Source organism: Eptesicus fuscus, chromosome 11 (assembly GCF_027574615.1).
Source record: "Eptesicus fuscus isolate TK198812 chromosome 11, DD_ASM_mEF_20220401, whole genome shotgun sequence".
Taxonomy (NCBI): Eukaryota; Metazoa; Chordata; class Mammalia; order Chiroptera; family Vespertilionidae; genus Eptesicus; species Eptesicus fuscus.
Genome location: NC_072483.1, coordinates 80,740,581 through 80,762,937, shown reverse-complemented (window position 1 = coordinate 80,762,937; position 22,357 = coordinate 80,740,581). Strand labels below are relative to the sequence as shown.

The 22,357-nt window shown below is 41.9% G+C and overlaps 1 protein-coding gene across 1 annotated transcript; it reads right to left on the bottom strand.

Annotated features, from left to right (window-relative positions):
• Nucleotides 1-1,366: 1,366 nt before the first annotated feature.
• On the bottom strand, nt 1,367-22,081 carry MDH1B (malate dehydrogenase 1B). The gene is made up of 13 exons (XM_008145290.3): nt 22,046-22,081; nt 18,167-18,279; nt 14,024-14,158; nt 13,688-13,830; nt 12,531-13,027; nt 11,726-11,867; nt 10,200-10,363; nt 8,430-8,569; nt 8,074-8,125; nt 6,236-6,298; nt 4,343-4,417; nt 3,031-3,096; nt 1,367-1,661 (listed from the first exon to the last, which is right to left on the bottom strand). Exons 1-13 carry the CDS (start codon nt 22,065-22,067, stop codon nt 1,633-1,635), a joined length of 1,641 nt encoding a protein of 546 aa, XP_008143512.1. The 5' UTR covers nt 22,068-22,081; the 3' UTR covers nt 1,367-1,632.
• Between the last annotated feature and the right edge of the window lie 276 nt (nt 22,082-22,357).

The window sequence follows — 22,357 nt, the reverse complement described above, 5'->3', positions numbered from 1 at the left end:
GAGCCTCCGGGTCATCCTACAGTGGTTCCGAGATACATAGTTCATATTCATGCTGGGAAGTACAGCCAGCTGGGGATGGGCTCCATGTTCCCCAGTGCCCTTAAAGAGGAGAAACTCCGCCCACATCTCTCTCTTCCTAGATGTCCACCTATTAGAGAAGCAGCTGATTATCTGATTGGTCAGGGCTTGACATCCATCACTCAGCAGCAGAGCCGCTGCCTTGAAAGGTGATGTGTGTTCATGGCTGTAGTCTCTGCTCCAGCTTTTCCACTGGGTTCCTGCTGCTAACTGACTGGCACTCCTGACTCAAGGGGAGCGGAGCAGGAAGCTCTGCTTGGATTTCGCGGTCTCAGTCACACTTTCCAACCGAACTCCATTTTAGCATGAAGCAGCCCCGTATGTTGAGGGGCAACCGCCACGTGTGTGTAGAGCACCTGGTGACTTCCCACCCTGTTCTTGTTCCTGTGCTCACACTCCTTTGGTTGAGGTCCCCACAGGGAGAGGCAGGGGCAAATAGTAGGATTAGGGCACAAAACCCCAACCAAAGTCTTTAACACAGACAGACCTTAGGATTTCTTCACAATAACAGCAAAGGAAGTGCTGACTTTGAAAACAAGCGAATGTTAGTTAAGGTTTGGAATCATGATAGTCAGAAGCAGCAGCTGATATTTCACTGAAGTTTCAGAAAGTACGGTGTATCTTAAGACCGATTTAAAATGACAGAGAAAGCACAGACATCAGCAGTTTTTACAGGACTCCTGGGCTTTCAAAATGTCCTCCTTGGCATCTGTAAAGGGTTCTATTCGCATAAAAAACCCACGAGCATATTGCTTTGACTACTACAGCTTTAATAAAAGACTAATTTTTACTTAAACCATGCCATGCAAGTATATTGTAAGAATATCATCCTTTTCTTTCAAAATTGAGGCCACATCTAGTGTCACAAAAAAAACGTATTCAATCTAAGCTAAAGTCGGACTGTGATTTATTGTAAAGATCATTAAACCAAGGAAATTCGGTGCTCACCAGGTCTTATGGGGGTGGCGAACCTGGCCAGCTCTGCAGGGCTCATGGGCAGAACTTAGTGGTCTTCTCTAGTTCACCACCATCACCATCACTCACACACCAACTTACTCATCCATTTTTCTCAGGCCCTTTTTCTTTTCTTTAAGAGTAAGAGGAAATCTGATTGGTTCTCCTTGAAGAAGGTGTGTCTATCCTGGCCCAATCAATTGAGGCCAACACGATAAGAAAATCTGAGCAAACGTGGCCCCCCCAAGCCCATATTTTAGGTATCACCTGCAGGAGGAAGCAGGTTCTCTCAGAAGGAAGTACAGGCAGGGGCACAATGAGTGACACATGGTTTTATTGTAGTTCAAAAAAATAACAATTGATACCAAAGTATTTATGAGAAATTGATAATAACTATATGAGTGGGTACACAGAATAATTGAACTCTGACTTGTGTGTGTGTGTGTGTGTGTGTGTGTGTGTGTGTGTGTGCTATCACTGTTATTTAATTGTCTGGGATAATATTATCTGAGACTGAAGTAAATCTTTCTATTATTCTTCTCTAAGTACCGACATCATGGGTCTTCCTATATTTATTACAATACCAGATACTTTGATCTGTTACTGTTCCAAAGATATGCCTTCAAAGTCTGTAAAAAGGAAAAAAAAAGGAAAAGATGTAACAATTTTAAAAATACATTAGTTACATTTGTTTTTATTAGTTTTTCTCTTGTTCCCCTTCCCTTCTGTTTTCTGGATTTCTGTATTCAATTTGATTCAACAACTGAGGGAGGTGTGTGTGAGGGGGTTCCTATGCGGGAAATTGAACTGTAGGCCATCATTAGATATCTATATATATAAAAGCCTAAGTGACCATTCGACCGTTTGACTGTTTGACCATTTGACTGGTAGCTATGATGCACCCTTACCACCAGAGGGCAGATGCTCAATGCACAGGCATGGAAACATGGAACAGACTCATGAATCTGAGAGGGAAAGGGGGAGGGGAGAGGGCGGGAAGAGATTAACCAAAGATCTTATATGCATACTAGAGGCCCAGTGCATGACATTTGTGCACTGGGGCAGGAGGCCTCTCAGCCCAGCTTGTACCCTCTGACAGTACAGGACCCCTCGGCGGACATCCCCCGAGGGATCCTTGGTGCTGCCGCGGAGGCAGGAGAGGCTCCTGCCACCACCGCTGCGCTTGCCAGCTGTAAGCTTGGCTTCTATATAGGACTAGAGGCCTGGTGCACGGATTCGTGCACTGGTGGGGTCCCTCAGCCTGGCCTGCACCCTCTCACAATCTGGGATCTCTCGGGGGATGTCAGAGAGCCAGTTTTGGCCCGATTCCTGCAGGCCAGGCTGAGGGACCCCACCGGTGCATGAATCCGTGCACCGGGCCTCTAGTTTTCATATAAGAAAATTAAATCCTGGCCTCTTTGCTGACTTTAACCTATTTCTATGTGCAGTCTCTCTTGGCTCCTTTGCTTGTCAGTCTGAATTTTGTTTGCAGCTATACTGTCAGTTCCATTTCTTCTCTTGGTCCTGCTTCTCCACTATTCATGAATTCTAATTCCCCACAGTTAGCTCCACTCTAAGCCCCATTATACTCTTCATTCTCAGAATGGAAGGTGAAAAAGATTTGTTCATTTTATTGGATATTCAAATAAAAGTCTGGAAGCATGAGTGAATATCCTGGTTGGTCAATCACAAAGAAATCGACATCAACTTGGTTTTCATAAAGTAGCAGGACAGCTCAGTTATATACTTTGAAAATCTGGACTCGCAGATGCTTCTGGGTCCTTTTCCTTTCCATTCTGAGGGAAGAATTTGGTTGTCACGGTCATGATTCTGGCTGTAAAAGCAGGAAGCCAGGTTCTAGAAGTCAGCAAAGCTGGTCCCTGGGAATATGTGATGGGGAGGGTTGGAAAAGAACCATATCACAGGGACATGTTCTCTTCTACCCAGTTCCATTTCTAGAATAAGAAGAGACTAGTGAATACTTTGTCAACCACCTACCATTTGTGAACTCTTGATTGAATGGGCCTTCCGAGTTGATTTTAGGAGTCAGATCTAAAAAATCCACTGCGGCACATAGAGAATTGAAAGAACAGAGTTTTAGTATTTAAAGCATGTTGATTTTTTTTTTTTTTTGCAGTTATTCTCATTTTATCCTCTCTTGTTCCTTCTAGTCCAGTTCCTCCAGATGCCTTGCTCTCTTTGGAGGGTGTGAACTGCTAGGTCACTTTTATGTGGAGTTTCAACCCATGACAGTGGCTTCCCCATGGCCCGTGGGCAATATGAGCAAGCAGGTGTCCAACGCAGCAGCTAAGCGCAGTGCCTTTCTGCCAAGCTCCCTCTCTAGCCCTGGTCCTCACAGCATACACCCCTGGGCAATGGCTCAGTGTTTGCCAGCTCCCTCCCCTACAGAATTTCAGGTACAGAAGTGGCAAAAACTGAAACAGTCTAGATTATTATTATTTTTTGGAGATATGATTTGTATAGGCAGATTTAGCCAATATATAATCTTCTACATAATTTTAACTACATAAATATTAACATGTATTTTGTAAATATAAATATTTACATAAAATGTACAAATATTTATATGTTTTACAAATATATACTTTGAATATGTATATGTGTATATACATACACACAGAGAGAGAGAGAGAGAGAGAGAGAGAGAGAGAGAGAGAGAGAGATTCCTAGATTTTCCTGCTAAAGAGAGATTCCTAGATTTTCCTGGCTCTGTGGTTGAGCGTCGACCTATGAACCAGGAGGTCAGAGTTCAATTCCCCATCAAGGCACATGCTGGGGTAGTCGGCTCCATCCCCAGTTTGAGGCCTTCAGGAGGCAGCTGACTGGTGATTCTCTCTCATCGTTGATGTTTCGATCTCTCTCTCCCTCTCCCTTCCTCTCTGAAATCAATAAAAATATATATTTTTAAAAAGAGAGACCTCTCCATCTCTTCCTCTCACACACCTTCTGAGGAGGATCCTGATTTGCCATGTCGGCAATTTGGGGCTTTGTAATGAAGAACAAAGAAGAAAAGGGAAAGGTGAGAAGAGTGAACACCACGGGCTGAAGCTGAGGCGAGAGTATTTGGGGAGAGTCTGAGGTAAGTATGACCTGGAAGCAGCTTTAGTATTTTTTTTAAAAAATATGTTGACATTTATCCCTCCTTCAAAGTGTTTTCTAAGTATAAAGAGATAAATGGCGTTATTTACAAATGACTTCGGTTGCTGGACTATGTTCTCTGACTCTCAGAAAGGAGTCAACATGAGCCAGGCCTCAGCTACGGAGATTGCTTCTAACTAGATTGACTTACCATCTGGAGTAACTTGATCTTTCCCTTCCTCGTAGGTTAGATCAAGATTGTCATTTTTATGTTCTGAAACCAAAACTAGATAAAACATACTGGGTTTAGAATATAACTAACAACTTGTGCGGTATTTTAACACAGTGTTTTCAAACTTTATTTAACATGACTTACAGTAAAAAAATGCATTTTACATTACAGTCCCGTACATGCACTTATGCACATATAATGAAATGAAAAGTTACAATATTTACCCTTTTCCAAACTTCTTACCTTTTTCTCATCTTTTCTACTCATCTTTTTTCTTTTTATTTAATTCTAGTTCATTGGAAAAAATTCTGGTCTCCTTATCCTTTTATTATCAATTTTATTCTAGTTCAAGAAAAAATGCTAGTTATTAAATTGATTCTCATGACTCACTAAATATTTTCACAACCCACCTAACCCACAATATGGGAAGTATAATGTTATATTTGATTCTAATGCTCCTTCAACAAATAGCCCCCAAACCAACCTGAAATCAACCCCACTATCTCCACTTTATCACCACTCAAGTTCTTTAGTCTGTATAACATTATCATTTATTAGAGGGTCTAAGAACCTAAAATCCTCTAGAAAGCCCATGATCAAGCAGGTTCATTTGTATGCTTTGTTCCACCTGTCAAATGTATGCTTTGTCCCACCACCCACAAACCATATTGCTGAGCTCCCAACCAACTATTCAACCAAATAGCAGATGCTTCTTACCTACTTTTCCCAGCTCTACTCCCTCTTTCTGGATCCTCTGCTCTTGCTCAGCTACCCTATGTATTGTCTTCTGAATATAGTTTTATACTATCTCAGGTTCATATTTCATGCCTTGATCACTGAAATGTCTCCTTTGCCCATATTTTCCCCTCTGGTGGGGATACCTTTCATATCCTCTTTCATAGTCAACCCTCCACTTGCACACCTCCTTTGTACTAAATTACATGAGTAATTCCTACTCATTCTTCTAGACTCAGAGCTCCCATTATGTCTCTTCCTATAAGCCTTTCATAACACTCCCAGGCTATGTTAGGAGAGCCCCTGTGGTGTCCCATTATACACTGGGCCTCTAGCATAACACTTCTCAATAAGGTAGTTTTGCTATTTCCCATGCTAGATGGTGAACACTTTAAGGTCAAGAACAATGTTTGATATATGTTTATGAGCCTAGCACCTAGCACAGTTTGTGTGTGTGTGTGTGCGTGTGTGTTAACATGAAATATTCCTGTTCAACAACATTTTAAGGGTACAGTAAGTTAACTATACACACATTGTTGTATAGTAGATCACTAGAATTTTTTTCATCTTGTGTAAATGAACTACACAGTTTCTGAATAAGTGCCTACTTGACTATCTTTAGCTATCTTAGATACAACTAGATTTCAAGATATTATTAAATTTTCTCCATACAGTACAAGACTCTTTCCTCTCCTAGTAAGTTTCTAGATTACTTATCATATATATATATATATATATATATATATATATATATATATATATATATATTCTTTCCTTTTGACCTGTCTTGACCTTAGTTTTATTGAGCTTTTTAATTCATTGTGTATCTTGGCATTTACCTTTTCATATTCTCATGGCTCCTTTCCCCCAGATGTGTTTGTGTGGCCATAACTCCCTTATTGTGTCCCTCAGTGTCTTTCACAGTGACCCGCACACAGAAGGTGGTCAATGAATGTCTGGTAATTTCCTTCAAAGGTTTTAACAGATTTTAAATGTGATCTTATATTTGAGTATAGGATGAGGGTGATGTAGGACTCAACTCCCATGATATAGCTAACAGGTAATCAAATTCCTTTGAAATGTAGTGTCAAGTCTTGTATGAAAAGGGCATTTCTTTTTTCTAATTGATATACCTACCATCTGAATATTCCTGATTTTCCTCCTTGTCATCTGTGGTAGTTAAGGCAGCCCCTTCAGGTTCTAAAAGTCAGAAAATTAAGTATTAACTGAAAAGATTAAACAATTCTCATGCATGAATCATCTCACTGATATGTTAATAAGCAGAAATGCCCAAACTCGCAAAGTTCTGATTATTTTCAATGTCCTGATCTTGGAATCTCTGGAACCATGTTTTGGGCAAGGTCCAATGGTGACAGAGTCAAGATCAATCAACTCTATATACACCTTGACCTTTGTTAATAAAAATTCAGCATAATATCAGGTCATTTTCTTTCGGAAAATCCACTATAATTCAAGTGTTTTGGGAAATTTAGGACTATCAGTCAATGGAGTCAAATTTAGAATGACTGCTCTATAGGCATTATCATGAAAGGAATTTATAGTTTTAGAGGTCTGTCAAATGCAGGGAAACAAACTGCTCCTCAGACTTTTGTGCCTGCACCCTCCACCTCTGTGCTGCCTCTAAACTTCATTTGGTTTGACCACTCCTGGAGACTTGAATTCCCAAAACCCACCCTCTGCTGTAACCTCTTTTCCTTGCAGGCTCTCTGTCTTTCCTCTCACTTCCGGTACTTTGACCTTTAACTTTACTAAACTCTCTCTCCTCTGGATGATCTGAACCAAGGGCAGTCCTGTTCCCAGCCAGGGTTTTTATTTATTTATTTATTTTTTGTTTGTTTGTTTTTACCAGTTAATCCATTCTGAGAGACAGCAACTGTTTTAATTGATTGAAATCTATACCATACTTGTTAAATATTTTCAATACCACCCCTGCCTCAGCTTTTAATTTTATTTATATTTATTACTTCCTTCTTTAGCTAATCTAGACCCCTATAGTTAATCACTTTCTTGCAATTATTCTCAATTTCTTTGATTCACCTCCTTCCTTCCCAAATGGTAAGTAAAATAACAAAAGTACTCATTTTCCATTCTCATGCTCAATGCCAATGACCAAATTACCTTAGCATCCATTTAGGGTGCCAGAAAACAAGAGAAATATGAGAAAAATAGAAAAATAAAAACTTTTGGGAAAAAACTTGCTATTCCAAATAAAGTCATCAGGGAAATATTTAGAATTTTGTTGGAATGCAGTATAGTGTTATTTTAATTCTAATTGCATTATTCTAATTGCAGGGGTGGCAGTACACTACAATATTTCAGGACTTACTACAATCATGCATCTAGGTTCCCACTCCAGCCAGCTAAGCACCTTTGCGAATCACACAACCATACTTTGAGAGAATAAATTTATTGTTTTAAGTCAATAGTTTATTGTAATTTGCTATGGCGGCCTGAGGAAACTAATATATAGGGTATAGACAAAAGTTATATGGCCATAGTGTGTTTAAAATGTGATTTCTTTAGCATTCTTATGAGATGTTTTATTTCAAAGGACACAGTAAACATGGCAGTTTATTTTGTCAATAGTTGAGTTTAAAGGTGATAATATATTGCCCTGACCGGTTTGGCTCAGTGGATAGAGCGTCAGCCTGCGGACTGAAAGGTCCCAGGTTCGATTCCGGTCAAGGGCATGTACCTTGGTTGTGGGCACATCCCCAGTAGGGGGTGTGCAGGAGGCAGCTGATCGGTGTTTCTCTCTCATCGATGTTTCTAACTCTCTATCCCTCTCCCTTCCTATCTGTAAAAAAAATCAATAAAATATATATTAAAAAAATAATAAAATAAAGGTGATAATATAAGGATTTTATTTATCTATATTAAATAGCGATTCAGTTTTAACAGATATTTTAACTCTCTTTTATTGTCCCAATAGGACATCACGTCTAAAAGGTTACCTGGTTGATATGGCTGAAAATGTAACAAATCTCCAAGTGCAACAAGTTTCTCCTGTTGAAAAATTTTACAATGAGAGAATTAAATGACCACAATTATTAATCATTCTTTAATAGAAAAACACTTTGATTCTTGATTTTTTTAAAAAAAATAACCAACAAATATTTTTAACATACCAGAAATTATGTAACCAAATGGTTGGTCTGCTGATTTTTTTTCAAACTTGTGTTGGTTCCTTATTGTTTTTCGAAATAAGGTTCAAATTAACCCCAAAGAAAACAAATGTATGTCTTGGCTTCAGAGAATCGGCTTAAGATCATTATCAGAGTCAGTTGCCTTGTATCTATTCTGACCTTACCTGCATTAGATCACTTGCCATTCTGGTCATTATTTGTTCACTTATTTCAGTATCTTTGAGATCTGTGAGAACCACCCAAGTTCCATTCTCAAATTTCACAGGCATAGAAAAGACGATCCCTTCAGGAATGCCAAACTGGCCTGCGGTGAGCAAACGCAAAGCAAAGCAAAGCAAAGCAAAAACACTCATAAAAATAAGTCTTACGAAGTATTGTGGAGCGGACATAATACATGGTTTTAATGGTAACGGTGGAACTAAATCTCTGGTAATTCCTCCCCAGGGGGAGGTGAAACACTCTAGAAGTATTGATTGGGCATCTGTCCAGGTTCTGGCCATCCCCCCTTCAGTGTCTCTCTTGGAAAGGAGTGCACCACTCTTCCCTTTTCTTCTTCTTCTTCTTCTTTTTTATTTTTAATATATTTTATTGATTTTTTTTACAGAGAGGAAGGGAGAGGGATAGAGAGTTAGAAACATCGATGAGAGAGAAACATCGACCAGCTGTCTCCTGCACACCTTCTACTGGGGATGTGCCCACAACCAAGGTACATGCCCCATAACTGGAATCGAACCTGGGACCCTTGAGTCCGCAGGCCGACGCTCTATCCACTGAGCCAAACCAGTTAGGGCTCTTCCCTCTTCTTTATCCCTTTGTGCCGGGGTCAGACTCCCTGCCTCTGCCTGGAGGGCTGATGCAGCCTTTCTCCTCCACCTGGTCTGGGTTCCTTTTGTCTACTTTCCAAGGCTTTACCTTGTGCCCCTGGGTAGCCCAGGAGCCCCAAGCCTTGTCCAATCTGGCCTTCTGCTCTTCCAGGGGACTATTGCAGGCATACAGTTCAGGCATGAGGACTAAGAAGGGAACAAGAGGGAGCCGGAATGTTGCTGATTTCCTCTGAGCTCCTAGTTCCCAGTCTGGATGTGCTCCAGACAAAAAGATTGACAATACTTGTTACTAAGTGAGCAACATTCAGATAAAATTGTGCAGCCCCTTCGGCACCTTAGTCAAATCAGAAAATTATGCTTGCCAATCTAGTCATCAAAAATATTGCCACAAGGGCAAAATAAATGCAGATAAGAAACTAGGATCTAAAAAAAACTTCCTCAGCAGGTGTCCCAGGTCCTCTGTTCACGCTCTACTGGTTTTCTCTGTAAAGAGACAGCTTTATGGGTGGGCAACATATGAGGTTTACCTATATAGTTTCAGGGAGACAATGACCACAAGCTCCTATTCCCCAATATTGCATTGTTTATTGATGAGTTCCTCTAGCAATTAATTAAAGTTTCTACAAATAAAGGTAAGATTTAAAATAACTATTTCACTAAAAAGGTGATATGCTGATTTGAATTCACACAAAGGGATGTTCATACATCGTAACTGCATTTGAACAAGATTCACTGAGTGTCTACCCTCGAAGGAGACCCAGGCAAAGCCCTGTCTGTAGGGGGTACACACTCTAATGCAGGGAACATATGAATCTAACCACACCATGGATAAAGGCAGGATGTAATATGCCTTCTGATGGAGGAACACTATGCTAGGTGAATACAAAAGGCAGACAGAGATTAATCTGACTTGAGGGCTTTGGGGAAATTTTCCTTGAACTGCACAGTAGTCACAGGAAGAAATATAAGGAACACAATTATGAAATTGTGAAAACTCAGACAACTTATAGATCATGTTAAGAGATAATAAGTGGGGACACAGACGTAGGAGTACGAGGTATACATGGAGGTTTTTTTCAATATTACAAGATATGAAAGACCCAGGCTTACCTTCACTCAATACTCCTAAGGACACTATCTCCCCATACGGTGATCCATGGTACCAGTATTTCAATGTAGTGGCTATACTGTGTGCAGCTAACATGCCTCCAAATTGTTTTCCTGTGGCGGTCAACTCTTTAAGAGTTGTCACAAATTCTCTGTTTATCCACTCACTATATGAAAAGAAAGAAACAATTTTTCAATGAAGGGAGAAGTGGAAATAAAAAAGACTGCTTCCTGGGTCAATGAATCTGAGTACCAAAAAAAAAAAAAAAAAATCATCTTCACAAAAGAGAGAAACAACTTCCTTTGTCCTTTCTTTAAGCTTCTTCAATCCCATAAAAAGTTGATTGAAAAATAATGAGATAGAGTAGAAAGGAATCCCACAGCTTCAAACTAAAGACATGATAATATAAATATGGAACATGGAAAAGAGGTCAAAGGCTACAAGAACAGTTACTTTCATGATGAAGAATTTATCCTATGTAGATACTATCTTGGAACCGGTGGTATTCATTTTAAATAAAATAACATCATAAAATGTTGAATTATTCACACTGAGAACTAGAGAGATAACTTTGTCTTTATAATCTGAGGTTTCAAGGCGGGGAATAGTCCAGCTGGAGAGCAAGCACTAAATGCTGCCCCTGCTGAGCCATCACGCTGCAGTTCCATTAGACACTGCCCCTACCCAGGCAACAAATGCAGAGGGACCTGCTCCGAGAGGGGAAACTGGAGACATATGATTTCTAGGGTCTGAGGAAGGGAAGGAAGGGGAAGGAGGGCCATTGGAAAGGAAAGAGCTGCAAAGCGTTGAAAAATGCTTCAAAGGCTCTCCTCCCCCTTTCTCTTCTGTGCCTGAGCACAATGGTAAGGTTGACTGTGGTGGGCACAGTTCTAAGGGCTTTGCCTGTAATATGAACCCATGTAATCTTCCCAATGACCCTGCAAGGCCCCTACTGTATGACCACTTCCACTTTGTAGATGAAAACTCTGAGGAATAGAGAGGTGAAGTAACTTCTCTAAAGTCATACAGCTAATCATTGGCTGCGTGAGAATTTCAGCTCAGGTGTGTTGGCTCTGGGGCCTGGGCTCCTCACCACGTCTGCACTCTGCCTCTCCCGGGACAGCACACCCAGCGGGGCCTGGGTGTGCTCATCTTAATCCCTTGCTCTTGAAACAGGTCAACTAATTTCAACCTGGATACCTATCTCTGCCTTTATAGTAAATGAGATTCACATTACATACACCTGCTTTAGCAATAACTTTAATGGACTATGTGAGCCACTTTAAGGATAATCTGAACTGTAAAAATTTATAATTTCAAAACCAAATAAATTGGGGGTGGGAATTGACTAGTTGAAATCTTATGGAACTTTCTATGTTTCTTCAATAGAGAGCATAAACGAAGATGAGTGTGAACAATGTCAAGTTATTTTTGTCCAAAGATTTCCAAGATGGTTTAAAAGATTACAACAACTATTACACATTTATTCAACACTGTTAGGATACTTCACTTAAAAAACAGACAGTACCTATCAAAAATCAAGCTTAAAATAGGGCGAGAAAAGTGAGGAGGTCCCCAAATAGCACTCTCATATCTGTAAATCTTGGCTTTTCTCAGATCGACGTAGCAGTTTCCACTAATATTACCCCAAATTATCACATCTTTGATGTCTGTGAAGAAAAGAAATAAAAATTAACCTAATAATGAACGTCAGTATACAAAATTGCCTGACGCCTATTTTTCCTTTGTGCTTGTTTTAGGATTGGTCCTTTTGCTATAAAGTAGATCTAAGTTTATGCTGCCTAAAACTGTGCAAATCATGTGGCTCAATCATCTCCTTAATCAGGGTTTGGAGAGCCTTACTAATGCTCTATAAATGGTGTGGGCGTACAACTGAAATCCAGGGATTCTGGCATGCCCCCTGAAGATACTGCTGCTGAAAACTATGTCACTGGCCTTGGTCCTGACTTCGTTCACCAGCTTACCTTAGAAAACTGTTTTAAAATTATTAAAAAAAAAAAAAAACAAAAAACATTGATGACGTTTTTAACTGTTATCACGGGGGGAAATGGAATATTAGGTTTCAAAGTATTACTTGCAAAGTATAAACCTTATTATATAATGATGGACAAAGTCAGGTGGTCACGAAAGCCAGTTTAAAAAAAAAAAAAAAGTTTGCACAGTAGTCAAATCACACACTACGAAGTTCTCTGTATGGGCTTCGCACTTGCTACCCCAGACTCCAAAAGGCGTCCTAGAGGGTACAGGTTTCTTCCCAGCTGCTCTGAAATCGTGCTGCTTGGAAACGCAAGCAGAGACAGGGGTTCACTCACATGAGGGGGATGTTTTCATCTTTCTGGCCAGCGCCGCCTTGGCCTGCCCTTCCACCCCCAGCGCCACAGCGACAATATTGCGCGCGATGCTCGGCGCGTATCTCATGAGCAGCAACGCTTTCAGGTTGACGAAGGTTTTTCCTCCCACGATGACTCGGACCGAGTCGCGAGCGTTCTTCTCGATCAGGTAGCCGTAGAGCCTGCACAGAGGAACCCTGCTCCGGAGGCAGTCCTCCACTGTGTACACCTCCTTGGTCCTGGGGTCGTCCAGGATGATGACCACGTGGGCCTGGCGGAAGGCCTCCTCCACTCTGGTGCAGATGGAGATGCTGCGCAGCACGGGCGACACCAGGTCCTGCGCATTCATGGCGAGGTTGTGGAGGGTTTTTTCCGCCTGCTTGTTGTCTAACAGGGCTATGCTGATTTCCGTGTGCATTCCGAACACCTCCCCGCTGGTCAGGATGGGGATGAGGCTGTAGCAGGTAGGGGCAGATGCACTAACAGTGCAAAGCAGGATTAGCAATGGTTAAAGTTTTTGTCCCTTTTAAGCTTTTACTCTCTCTCTCTCTCTCTCTCTCTCTCTCTCTCTATCTATATATATATATATATATATATATGTATGTATGTATATTATAGAGAGGCCTGGTGCACGAAATTCGTGCACTTGTGGGTGGGGGGATCCCTCAGCCCGCTTGTGCCCTCTCACAGCCCAAGAGCCCTTGGGGGATGTCTGACTGACGGCTTAGGCCTGCTCCCTACAAGCCGGCCTAAGCTGTCAGTAGGACATCCTTAGCGCTGTGACAGCCCTGAGCCCGGCTTCTGGCTAAGATGTGCTCCCCCTGTGAGAGCACACTGACCACCAGGGGGGCAGCTTTTGTGTTGAGCATCTGCCCTCTGGTGGTCAGTGAGCATCATAGCGACCGGTCATTCTGCCATTCGGTTGATTTGCATATTAGCCTTTTATTATATAGGATTTGCATTGATTTCAGAGAGGAAAGGAAGGGAGAGAGAGATAGGAGCACACACACACACACACACACACACACACACATCTCAAACTTGACATTCAGATCTTCTATCATGGAGTTAATCCCACACCCTCCTCCTTTCAAATATAAACAGCCAACCTCGAGAATCCTGGGCTTTGACTGTCCCACCTGGTGATCCAGACCTGCAAGGGGTCAACGAGGTCTTTCAGGGATTCTTTCTCCAGCTCTTTTTGTATATGAGCCTCCAGGTTCTCCTGAGCAATCGCCTTCATCAGCTCAGTCGTCATGCTAGAGGTGACACCGTAGTAAAGCTAAACATGGCAAAAGAAAAAGTCAGCCCCCGAGAGAAGACAATTAGTGGATAATGGCTATCATGGTAAGTTCTTGTGTAAAGCCAGAAGGGAGTGAAAAGAGAGCTGAGAGACTTTAGAAAGCAAGGCGTTGGGAAAATGAAACAATGTGAGAGGTTGATAATGTTTTAAACAGATAAATCAACTTACATACCTGGGCATGCTCTAGGAACTCATTATATCCTCCCAGCAGCAAGCCCTTTCCTCCGCGATCCAGCAGCTCCCTCCAGATGATGGGGGAACTTTTGTGGCTCCATTTATTCTTTTCACACACATCTCTCAGCCACTCCTATTAAATGATATTCCAAGTGCAGTCACACATTAAATAGACCTCAGAATTCAATACTTTAGAATTCAAACACTAAAATACTGGCTTTTTTTTCCCATTACTGAATATACATAAAATTTAGATAGCTTAAACTGTCAAATGTAAATATAAAAAATAGTGATGAGTTAAATAACAAATTAAGCAAATAAGAATATTCCTCAAATCCACTGACAACAGAAAGGCACAGGAGGTTGCTCTCTTTTGCTGAGGAGACCTGGAGTGTTTATGTTAAAGATAAGCCAAGTGTTCCAACTCAACTGATGTATATATAAAAAAAAAGTCTAACTGATTTCCCCCTTATTCTTCTATCTGAGCTATTTCCAGTTGTAGGGAATTTCCAATGTCGTATTAATTTGATATTGCTTTCCACATCTGTGGATATAGTGTACATTGCTCAGATTAAATTAATGAGCTAAAAGTTACCCAGGATTTCTGATAATATTTATTAGAAAAATATTAAATCATTATTTGGTTTGTGTAAATCAGGCCTTCCAATGACAAGAGCTGAGTAGAGATAGACAGGACTTTCTTATGGGTAAAGTGCATAATAGCATTGTTGTCTTTGGAGGCATGTGTAATGATGCTACCTTAACACATAAAATCTTAGAAACAAATTTTCCTTCTGATGTTGAAATCTCTCTGCCTTGGAGATTCTACCATGGCCCTCTATTTTACACCACAGCCTGCCCAATGAAGCACTGAGTCTGTGGAATAAAGGGACTCTACCCAAAAGGACCTTCAGCGTCAGGGCATGTTGATATCTTGGCAAGAAATGAGAGAATATGTATGGGACTGGCCCCCAAGGGTGCTGAGTCAAGAGTGGGACATAACGTTGGACAAGGGAGAATTTATTAATATTAATCACTCCTCTGCAGTTCAAGAGAATACACCCTGGCAAAGACCTTGGAAGAGAGTGATAACATGTTGCTAGGATGATTTTCCTAAGACTGGGGAAGGTGATGACGCCCACGAAATGCCGGAACTGCCTTGGAAAACAATGGAAGGGATAAGAAAGCTTAGGAAAATGTTCATGCGAGAGTGGGTATGCTACTATAGAATGCTGGAAACCCATTAGTCAGCTGTGTGCTCTAGAAGGTCCTTGGGGCACTACATTCACAAAGTGTTAAGAAATGCACGGATGAAAGGGGTCTCAGGACATGCTGTTATAGAGCTGGACTCCAGGCCATTGGGATGAGAGAATCTTGAAACAAGAGGCTAGGGAGCAGTGCCTACCAGAGAGTATCTATTGTGAAAGAAATAGTAGCCCTAGCCAGTTTTGCTTAGTGGGTAGAGCATTGGCCTGCAGACTGAAGGGTTTTGGGTTCGATTTTGGTCAAGGGCACATGCCTGGGTTGTGGGCTGGATCCCCAGTAAGAGGGTGTGTGTAGGAGGCAGCCAATCAATGATTCTCTCTTGTCGTTGATGTTTCTATCTCTCTCCCTTTCCCTTCCTCCCTGAAATCAATAATATATATATGTGTGTGTATATATGTATATATATATATATACATATGCATATATATATATGTATATACATATGTATACATATACACACACACATATATATATATATATATATATATATATATATATATATATACACACACACATATATGTATATCCTAGCCAGTTTGGGTCAGTGGATAGAGCATCAGCCTGCAGACCAAAGGTACGTACCTGCATTGCAGGCTCCTCCCCAGCCTGGGCACTAGCCAGGGCTTGTGCAGGAGGCAACCAATTGATGTGTTTCTCTCACATCAATATTTCTCTCTGTCTTTCCTTCTCTCTTCCACTCTCTCTAAAAATCAATGGAGAAATATCCTCGGGTGAGGATTAGCAAAAAGAAAGAAAGAAGCACTAAACAACCCAGCAGGAAGATAACTTAGACAGCTGAAGGCACGTGTGCTCATGAAGAGGCAGAGGTTATGCAATGACTCTAGAGATCAAGCTGTCACTCACCAGAGCTGATGCAGCTATTGCTGCTACTAAATGTTCAATATGCAGCAACAGAGACCAATGCTGACCCCCTCAGAATGGCATTATCCCTTGAACTCACTAACCAGCCCCTTGGTGGGAAGTTGATTATAATTGGACCCCCTTCCACCCTGGACATGACAGTGATTCATCTTGACTTGAATCAACATATATTCTGGGTAAAGAACTGTCTTTTCTGCTTGTAGGGCTTTGCCCAGCACCCTGTTCAAGAGCTTACACAATATGTAACCTGTCAACATGGGATCACTTCAAACTAAGGGACCCACGTTAGTGTAAAGGATGTGTGGGGTTGGGCACATAACCAAGGGGTTCACTGGCCCTATCATATAAAATACCACCTAGCAGCCCGATAGAGGGAAGGCACAGGCACCAGCTTGGGACTGATGCCTTGCAAGGATGGGGCACATCTTTCAGGATTCAATAAATATCATAAATCAATATAGTGTTTTGCCACAATAGTTAGAATGAATAAATTCAGGAACGAACCAAGGGATGAAATTAAGAATGACCCTGCTTACCATCACTTCCAGTCACTTGCCTTAGACTCTGTGGTTCTGCATGTTCTAAATCCCAGTGTAGGGGTTGCTTCTATCAGGAAGATACCCATTAAACTTTAGGCTGTGGATGCCACTGGGTCACTTTGAGTTTCTTTGCCCAAAAGACCAGCAGGCAAGGGAAGGAGTTACCATCCTGGAGGGAATAATTGGCCCTGATGATCAGAAACATGTAGGGCAGCTATAACCCAATGTGGGCAGAAGAGAATATTTGTTGTCTAGATGATTTACGGGGGCATCTTTGGTACTCTCTTGCTCAATTTTGACAGCAAGTGGACAAGTGCACAGTCGCATCCTATAAAAGAAATGGAGACTAGGGTGCAGGCCCCGTAAGGATACAGGTATAGGTCACCACACCTAACAAGTCACTTAGACAAGCAGAGAGTAAGGGGATTCTAGAAAGGAGAGTAGAGAAGAAAGGTGATGAGTGTTAGTTGCAGCCCTGCAATGATGTGTAGTGGAGACCATAGTTCATGTGACTAACCTTCTTGTAAAGTTTTCCTAGGGAGAGAGGCCAACCAGAATCTTGGACAAGCTGTTTCCACATGGTGTGAACCTATTACACAGAGCATGTGGACCCAAAAGGCACAACGGGTGCACTGTGGCGGGTCCTGTCATGGCAGTCCCCATTTCCCCTTCATGACCCAGGCACTCAATCCCTCAGCCACCGGGAGTATTGGCTGCCGATTGCTCAGTGCCCAGTCTCCTTCCAGAAACTGGCTTTAGCTGAAGGAAGTTCCCTTGCCTTAAGTTACATGCCTTCCCTGGGCAGCCGGCATCCAGTGACTGTTAGCTGGGGGAGTACAAAAGCCCAGCCTCCTTGCCTATTTGGGGGGGGGGGGGGGTATCTATGAAAGGCTAACCCAGATTCTGAGTTCCCTGTATGACTGGCCGAGCCCTTTGTTGCAGCTGGATGGCAATTCAACTCCTTCCATTGCCCAATGCTGCTGACCTCATTCCTTCCCAGGATGTTGTTCCCAAGAGCACCCCCTGCCCCCAATAAAGGAAATTCCTTCACCTAAATCCTCATCTCAGTCTGTTTCTGAGAAAACCCAATCCCAAAGAAGGGTATTTCAGTAAACAAGCACCTTGTGCCATTGGAAATCAATATGAAGGTGAATGAAGAGTTAAGAAGTGCAATAAAAGTTCCTTGGATTCTTGGGTGGCGGGGCCGGGGGTGGGGGTGGGGAGAGACAAATTTATTCTACTCATTTGTTAGGGCCTTGTGTGTTCTAATAGGTTTTAGGGAAAAAATAATGCTTTGAGACTGATAAGTGGGGATTTATTTTATTAGTAGTAAAATATCAGTAGTACATGAACATTCATTACTGGAAGCCTATCTGATATACTTGCTAATGTTAATCAAATTAGAAACATTTTTTGTGCATGTGTAAGCTTAATAAATTGTAAAGGCTTCTTACCTCCCAAACATGAGGATGTTGGGTAATTTTAAATATATGAAAATCAGGAAGATTCTTCTGTAAATAGTCTGCCAGGAGTTCTGCTTTAGCATAATATGGGTCATCTGCTCTACCTAAAAGAGTTCAAGTTAGCAATGCCTCCTCTTGTCATACAGAAATTATCATGCAGTTTTAAGTATATGCTATGTAATTAATCATATAGTTACATTTTGTAACATAGTTATAGTATAAATTGCCACCACATAAAGTTTTGATTTTTACTATATTGGTAAAAAGGTCAGAATCTTAAGTAATAAAATGTGGAAAGGAAAAAAAGACTATTGAATATTCACTCTCCTCCAGTAATATGTTAGATCTCACTTCCTCTAAGAGGCTTACATGCTACTAATTAAACATGAACTATTAACAATGAACTATTCATTAGTAGCTATGAAAATGCAAAGTGTGAAGTGAAGAGTAGTGGTAGAATCACATGTGGATTTGATGTATGTGGCAGGAGTATTAGGGGAGAGGAGAAGCTGAGGGAGAGAGAAGAGTCTGGAATAACTTCTACTTTCTGGCTTGAGTAGATGATCCTGAGCTTAGCAGAGAGAAATCACAGGTAATAAGTTTATTGATAAGTGCAGTTGGAGGGATCTGTAGTACATCTAAGTGGATGTGAGCTGCAGGCAGTTGCATGTGTAAGTCTGAAGTGCAAGCTCTATGTAAGGGCTTAAGATGTAGCCATCAACACACAGGAAGTTAAAGCCACCAATGTGCATAGGATTGGCTGTCTGATAGGCAGGGGCCACATGCAAAAGTCTCTCTATAGCATTCTTCCCCATTTACCACAATTACCAGTTCTTTGACCTCATGGAGACTTCTAAGTCATCAATCCCTCTCAACCTCCCCCTATCTATTAGCCTCCCTGTCTTGTTCAAATCCATAATTCATGAATCAAAACCACTCTCTGGCTAATTTGCCCCACTGTGCTCTGGCAAATCAGCCTGATAAAAGCCCATCACTATGGATGAACCGAATTACCTGTCTTTCCTATGCCTAGGTCCCATCTGCTAGATACCCCTGGAGAAACATGGCAGAACCAAGCCTAGTGGCGCCATTACATTCATGGTCATCAACCTCAACTGGCCCTCAGCTCTGCCTGGAGATCCCTGTTTCCATTAACAGTATTCTCTTCTTTTCTCCACATCTGCTGTTCCAGACTTTGTCCACTTCCTTCAAAACTCTTCCTTCTCTCCAACATTTTTTCTGGACCACCAAAAGACAATAGATAACCTTGCTCTCTACTTTACAAAAACAAACCCAAGTCATAGAACAAGGCATCCGTTGGGAAAGACCCCAATCTCCTGCCGTCACAGGTACCAGTCCCTCTGCATTCGGACACATCCTTTCCTTCTTTCTTCTACTCAGTGGAAGAGGGATCCTACCTCCTGTTTGGGTCTCATCTTACCACTTATGCTCTGAATACTACTCTCTTCTGCCTTCAGAATGTTCATGGATTCTGCTCAGTTTCTTTCTAGCATCTATCTCTGTTTCTAATGAAACTTTTTCTTCATATTTAAATACACTCATTATATTTGTTTCTCCTGTACTAAAAAACAAAAAGTCCATGCCCTCCATAACTATTGTCTTCCACTTGACCTTTTCTATTAACACTTTTTTTTATTATTAATAAAAGAGTTCTCTACACTTGCCATCCCCAGTTCTTTATTTCCATTTATTTCTCATCCCACAGCCATCTGGCTTTCCCCATAATTCTGTAGAAGGTGACCAGGATCTCCATGTCACTAAATCTAATGGATATTTTTTTAGTGACCCGTGTTGACCCTTGGCAGCATTTGGCCCCACTGCTACCCTTTTGAAGCACCCACTCTGATTGGGCATTCTCCAGGATTTCTTTCTACTTCTCTGGTCACTTCTCACTATACACTGTAGGTTCTTATTCCTTTATCAATCCATTAAAAGGTAAACATTCTGCAAGGCTTCTCCTCTTCATATCCTACATATTCTTCCTGGCCAATCTCCTCCACTCTCTTGGGTTCAAGAAGCAATCTGTATTTCCAATTCAGACCTATCTCCTTATCCAGTCTACCTATACCCTTCTGTATTCTTTCATCTCCTTCTTAATGTCCCATAGACACTCAGCATATCTATGACGGATTTTGCTACCACTCCTCTACCAAATCTGCTCCTTCTTATATATTCTTTATGTCCATCTATCGAGTTATCTAAGAGTATCCAGAGTATTAAGCCTGTTCTTTTTCAATAACTCATCTACCCAGTTATCCAAAGCACTGCTTAGGAATAATTTTAACTCTTTCTTCTCCTTTACTTGCCTCCCTCCACCCAATTAGACAACTAATTCTATGGCTTCTGCCTTCCTAACATCTCTCCAATCCACCCATTTCTTTTCATTTCTGTTTCCTACCAGCCTAGATTAAGCCAACATTATCTCCTTACAGGACTATAGCAGCTGACTGGGTTCTTGGCATCCAGTCTTTCTCTTCCCACATTGCAGAGATAACAGTCAGATAAAATGCAAATCTGACTATGTTCTTCCCTTCCAAAAACCTTCCATGTACTTAGGATAAAGTTTAAAATATTGAACATGGCTCACAAGAATCTACATCACTAACTCTGGCCTTATGCTAGATACTCCTTTCTTTGTTCTCTTTGCTCCAATCCCACTAAATCTATTTCAATTTTCTATTTATTGTATACTCTCAATCACCATCAAGCTAGTTCTCCTCGTTTCAACCCCACTTCCTACTCCCCATGCCTAAACTGCTCTTTTCCTTCTTACCTCTTCTCTGCTGGTAGGTCCCTTTCAGGTCTCTGCTTAAAAGTCACTGCCTCTAGGAAGCTCCCTTGCCTGACCAAGTGAGGGCCTCTGCCAGGGCCACTGCTCCTATCAACCCCTGCCCTGCCGCTGCCACGCGTGCAGCATTCTTTGTACATTTGTTTACCACTGTCTGTCCAGCATACAGTCTCTCAGTGCTCAAAAATATCCTTCGGGATGAATAAAGAAGAAAAGAAAATAGATTTTCAGGAAGATGGAAGGTGCCAACTGTGTTAGTACATCAAAGAGGCCAAATAAGACGAGACCTGGACAGCTTCTCTAAAGCCATTGGTGATTTTGTGAGGGCCATAGAAATGGAAGAGAATCTTGTTGAGAAGAGAAGGAGGCAGGTACAATAGCATGTTGTAGTAAAGGACTCTTCAGTGCTTTTCTGTATGCCAGTCATCATTTCCTATCCTTCCCCTCCATTGCTGACAGGGTGGGCTTCCTAAATTGCAAGCCCATTAAGGATACTCTCCTGCTAAGTTTTTCAGTGGCTCCCTATTGCCTTTAAGGCACAGTTCAAAGCACCTTTGCTTGGTGCACTTGAAGATCTGGTTGCAGCTCCCCTTCTAGCCCCAGGTCCAGTCACTTCCTCCATATCCAGATCGTCCATTAGGCCATGAGACTCTTAGCCTCTTTGCCTTTATCTGGAAGGGCCCCCCCTATGCCAAACTTTCACAAATCAGCTCCTGTAACAACCTCCAGAGCCCTGTGCACGTCTTCTTCATCGCATTGATCACATTGTGTCAAAATTACTTGTACACCATGAGACTGAACGTTTCTCAAAGGCAAGGAGTGCCCCCTCCCCCAACCCCCTCTCCATAGATCCAGTGTCCGGCAGTGCTTTGCACAGGGTCCCTGCCCAATCAACATCCTTGAGTGCTTGTACTGTAACAGAAAGCCTGAGGTGGTCCATATAGAGGCTGGAGTTGCTAAAAACAGAAGCCAGCTAAGAAGATCACTGCCAAGCGGCTATAGGAGACGAGCAGTTGTTGGTGTTTTGAGTGATCTGCGGGGCTTACGCAGGGATCACTCACCCGCAAGCACGAATTTGGCCATGGTGAAGCTTTGATCCCTGGGCAGACACCGCGACTCCGCCGTTTCCTGGCAACCACGCTGCCAAGGACGCGGCGCACGCGCACTCTGTAGCTGAGCGCGGAATCTGGCGCCCCGCAGGGAAGATTAGATATTGGGGTACACGATCATAGAAAGCCTATAAAAGCTTGGCGATGTCTCCCATTCCTATCATTGAAGCTAAGAACACTCCTCGTTTCCTTCGGCAGGCTTTCTCCTCTAGGCGAGTCCTTCTCAAATCGCTGCGAGCGAACACTTTTGGACCTCAGAAGGAC

What these genes read in the sequence shown, in the direction of transcription:
- MDH1B (XM_008145290.3), bottom strand. Translation starts at nt 22,067, where the DNA reads ATGGCCAAATTCGTGCTTGCGG. An exon ending in GGCCAAATTCGTGCTTGCGG is followed by an intron (nt 18,280 to 22,045) that starts GTGAGTGATCCC and finishes GAACTCTTTTAG; the next exon opens with GTAGAGCAGATGACCCATAT. An exon ending in AAATCAGGAATATTCAGATG is followed by an intron (nt 4,418 to 6,235) that starts GTAGGTATATCA and finishes TGTTTTATCTAG; the next exon opens with TTTTGGTTTCAGAACATAAA.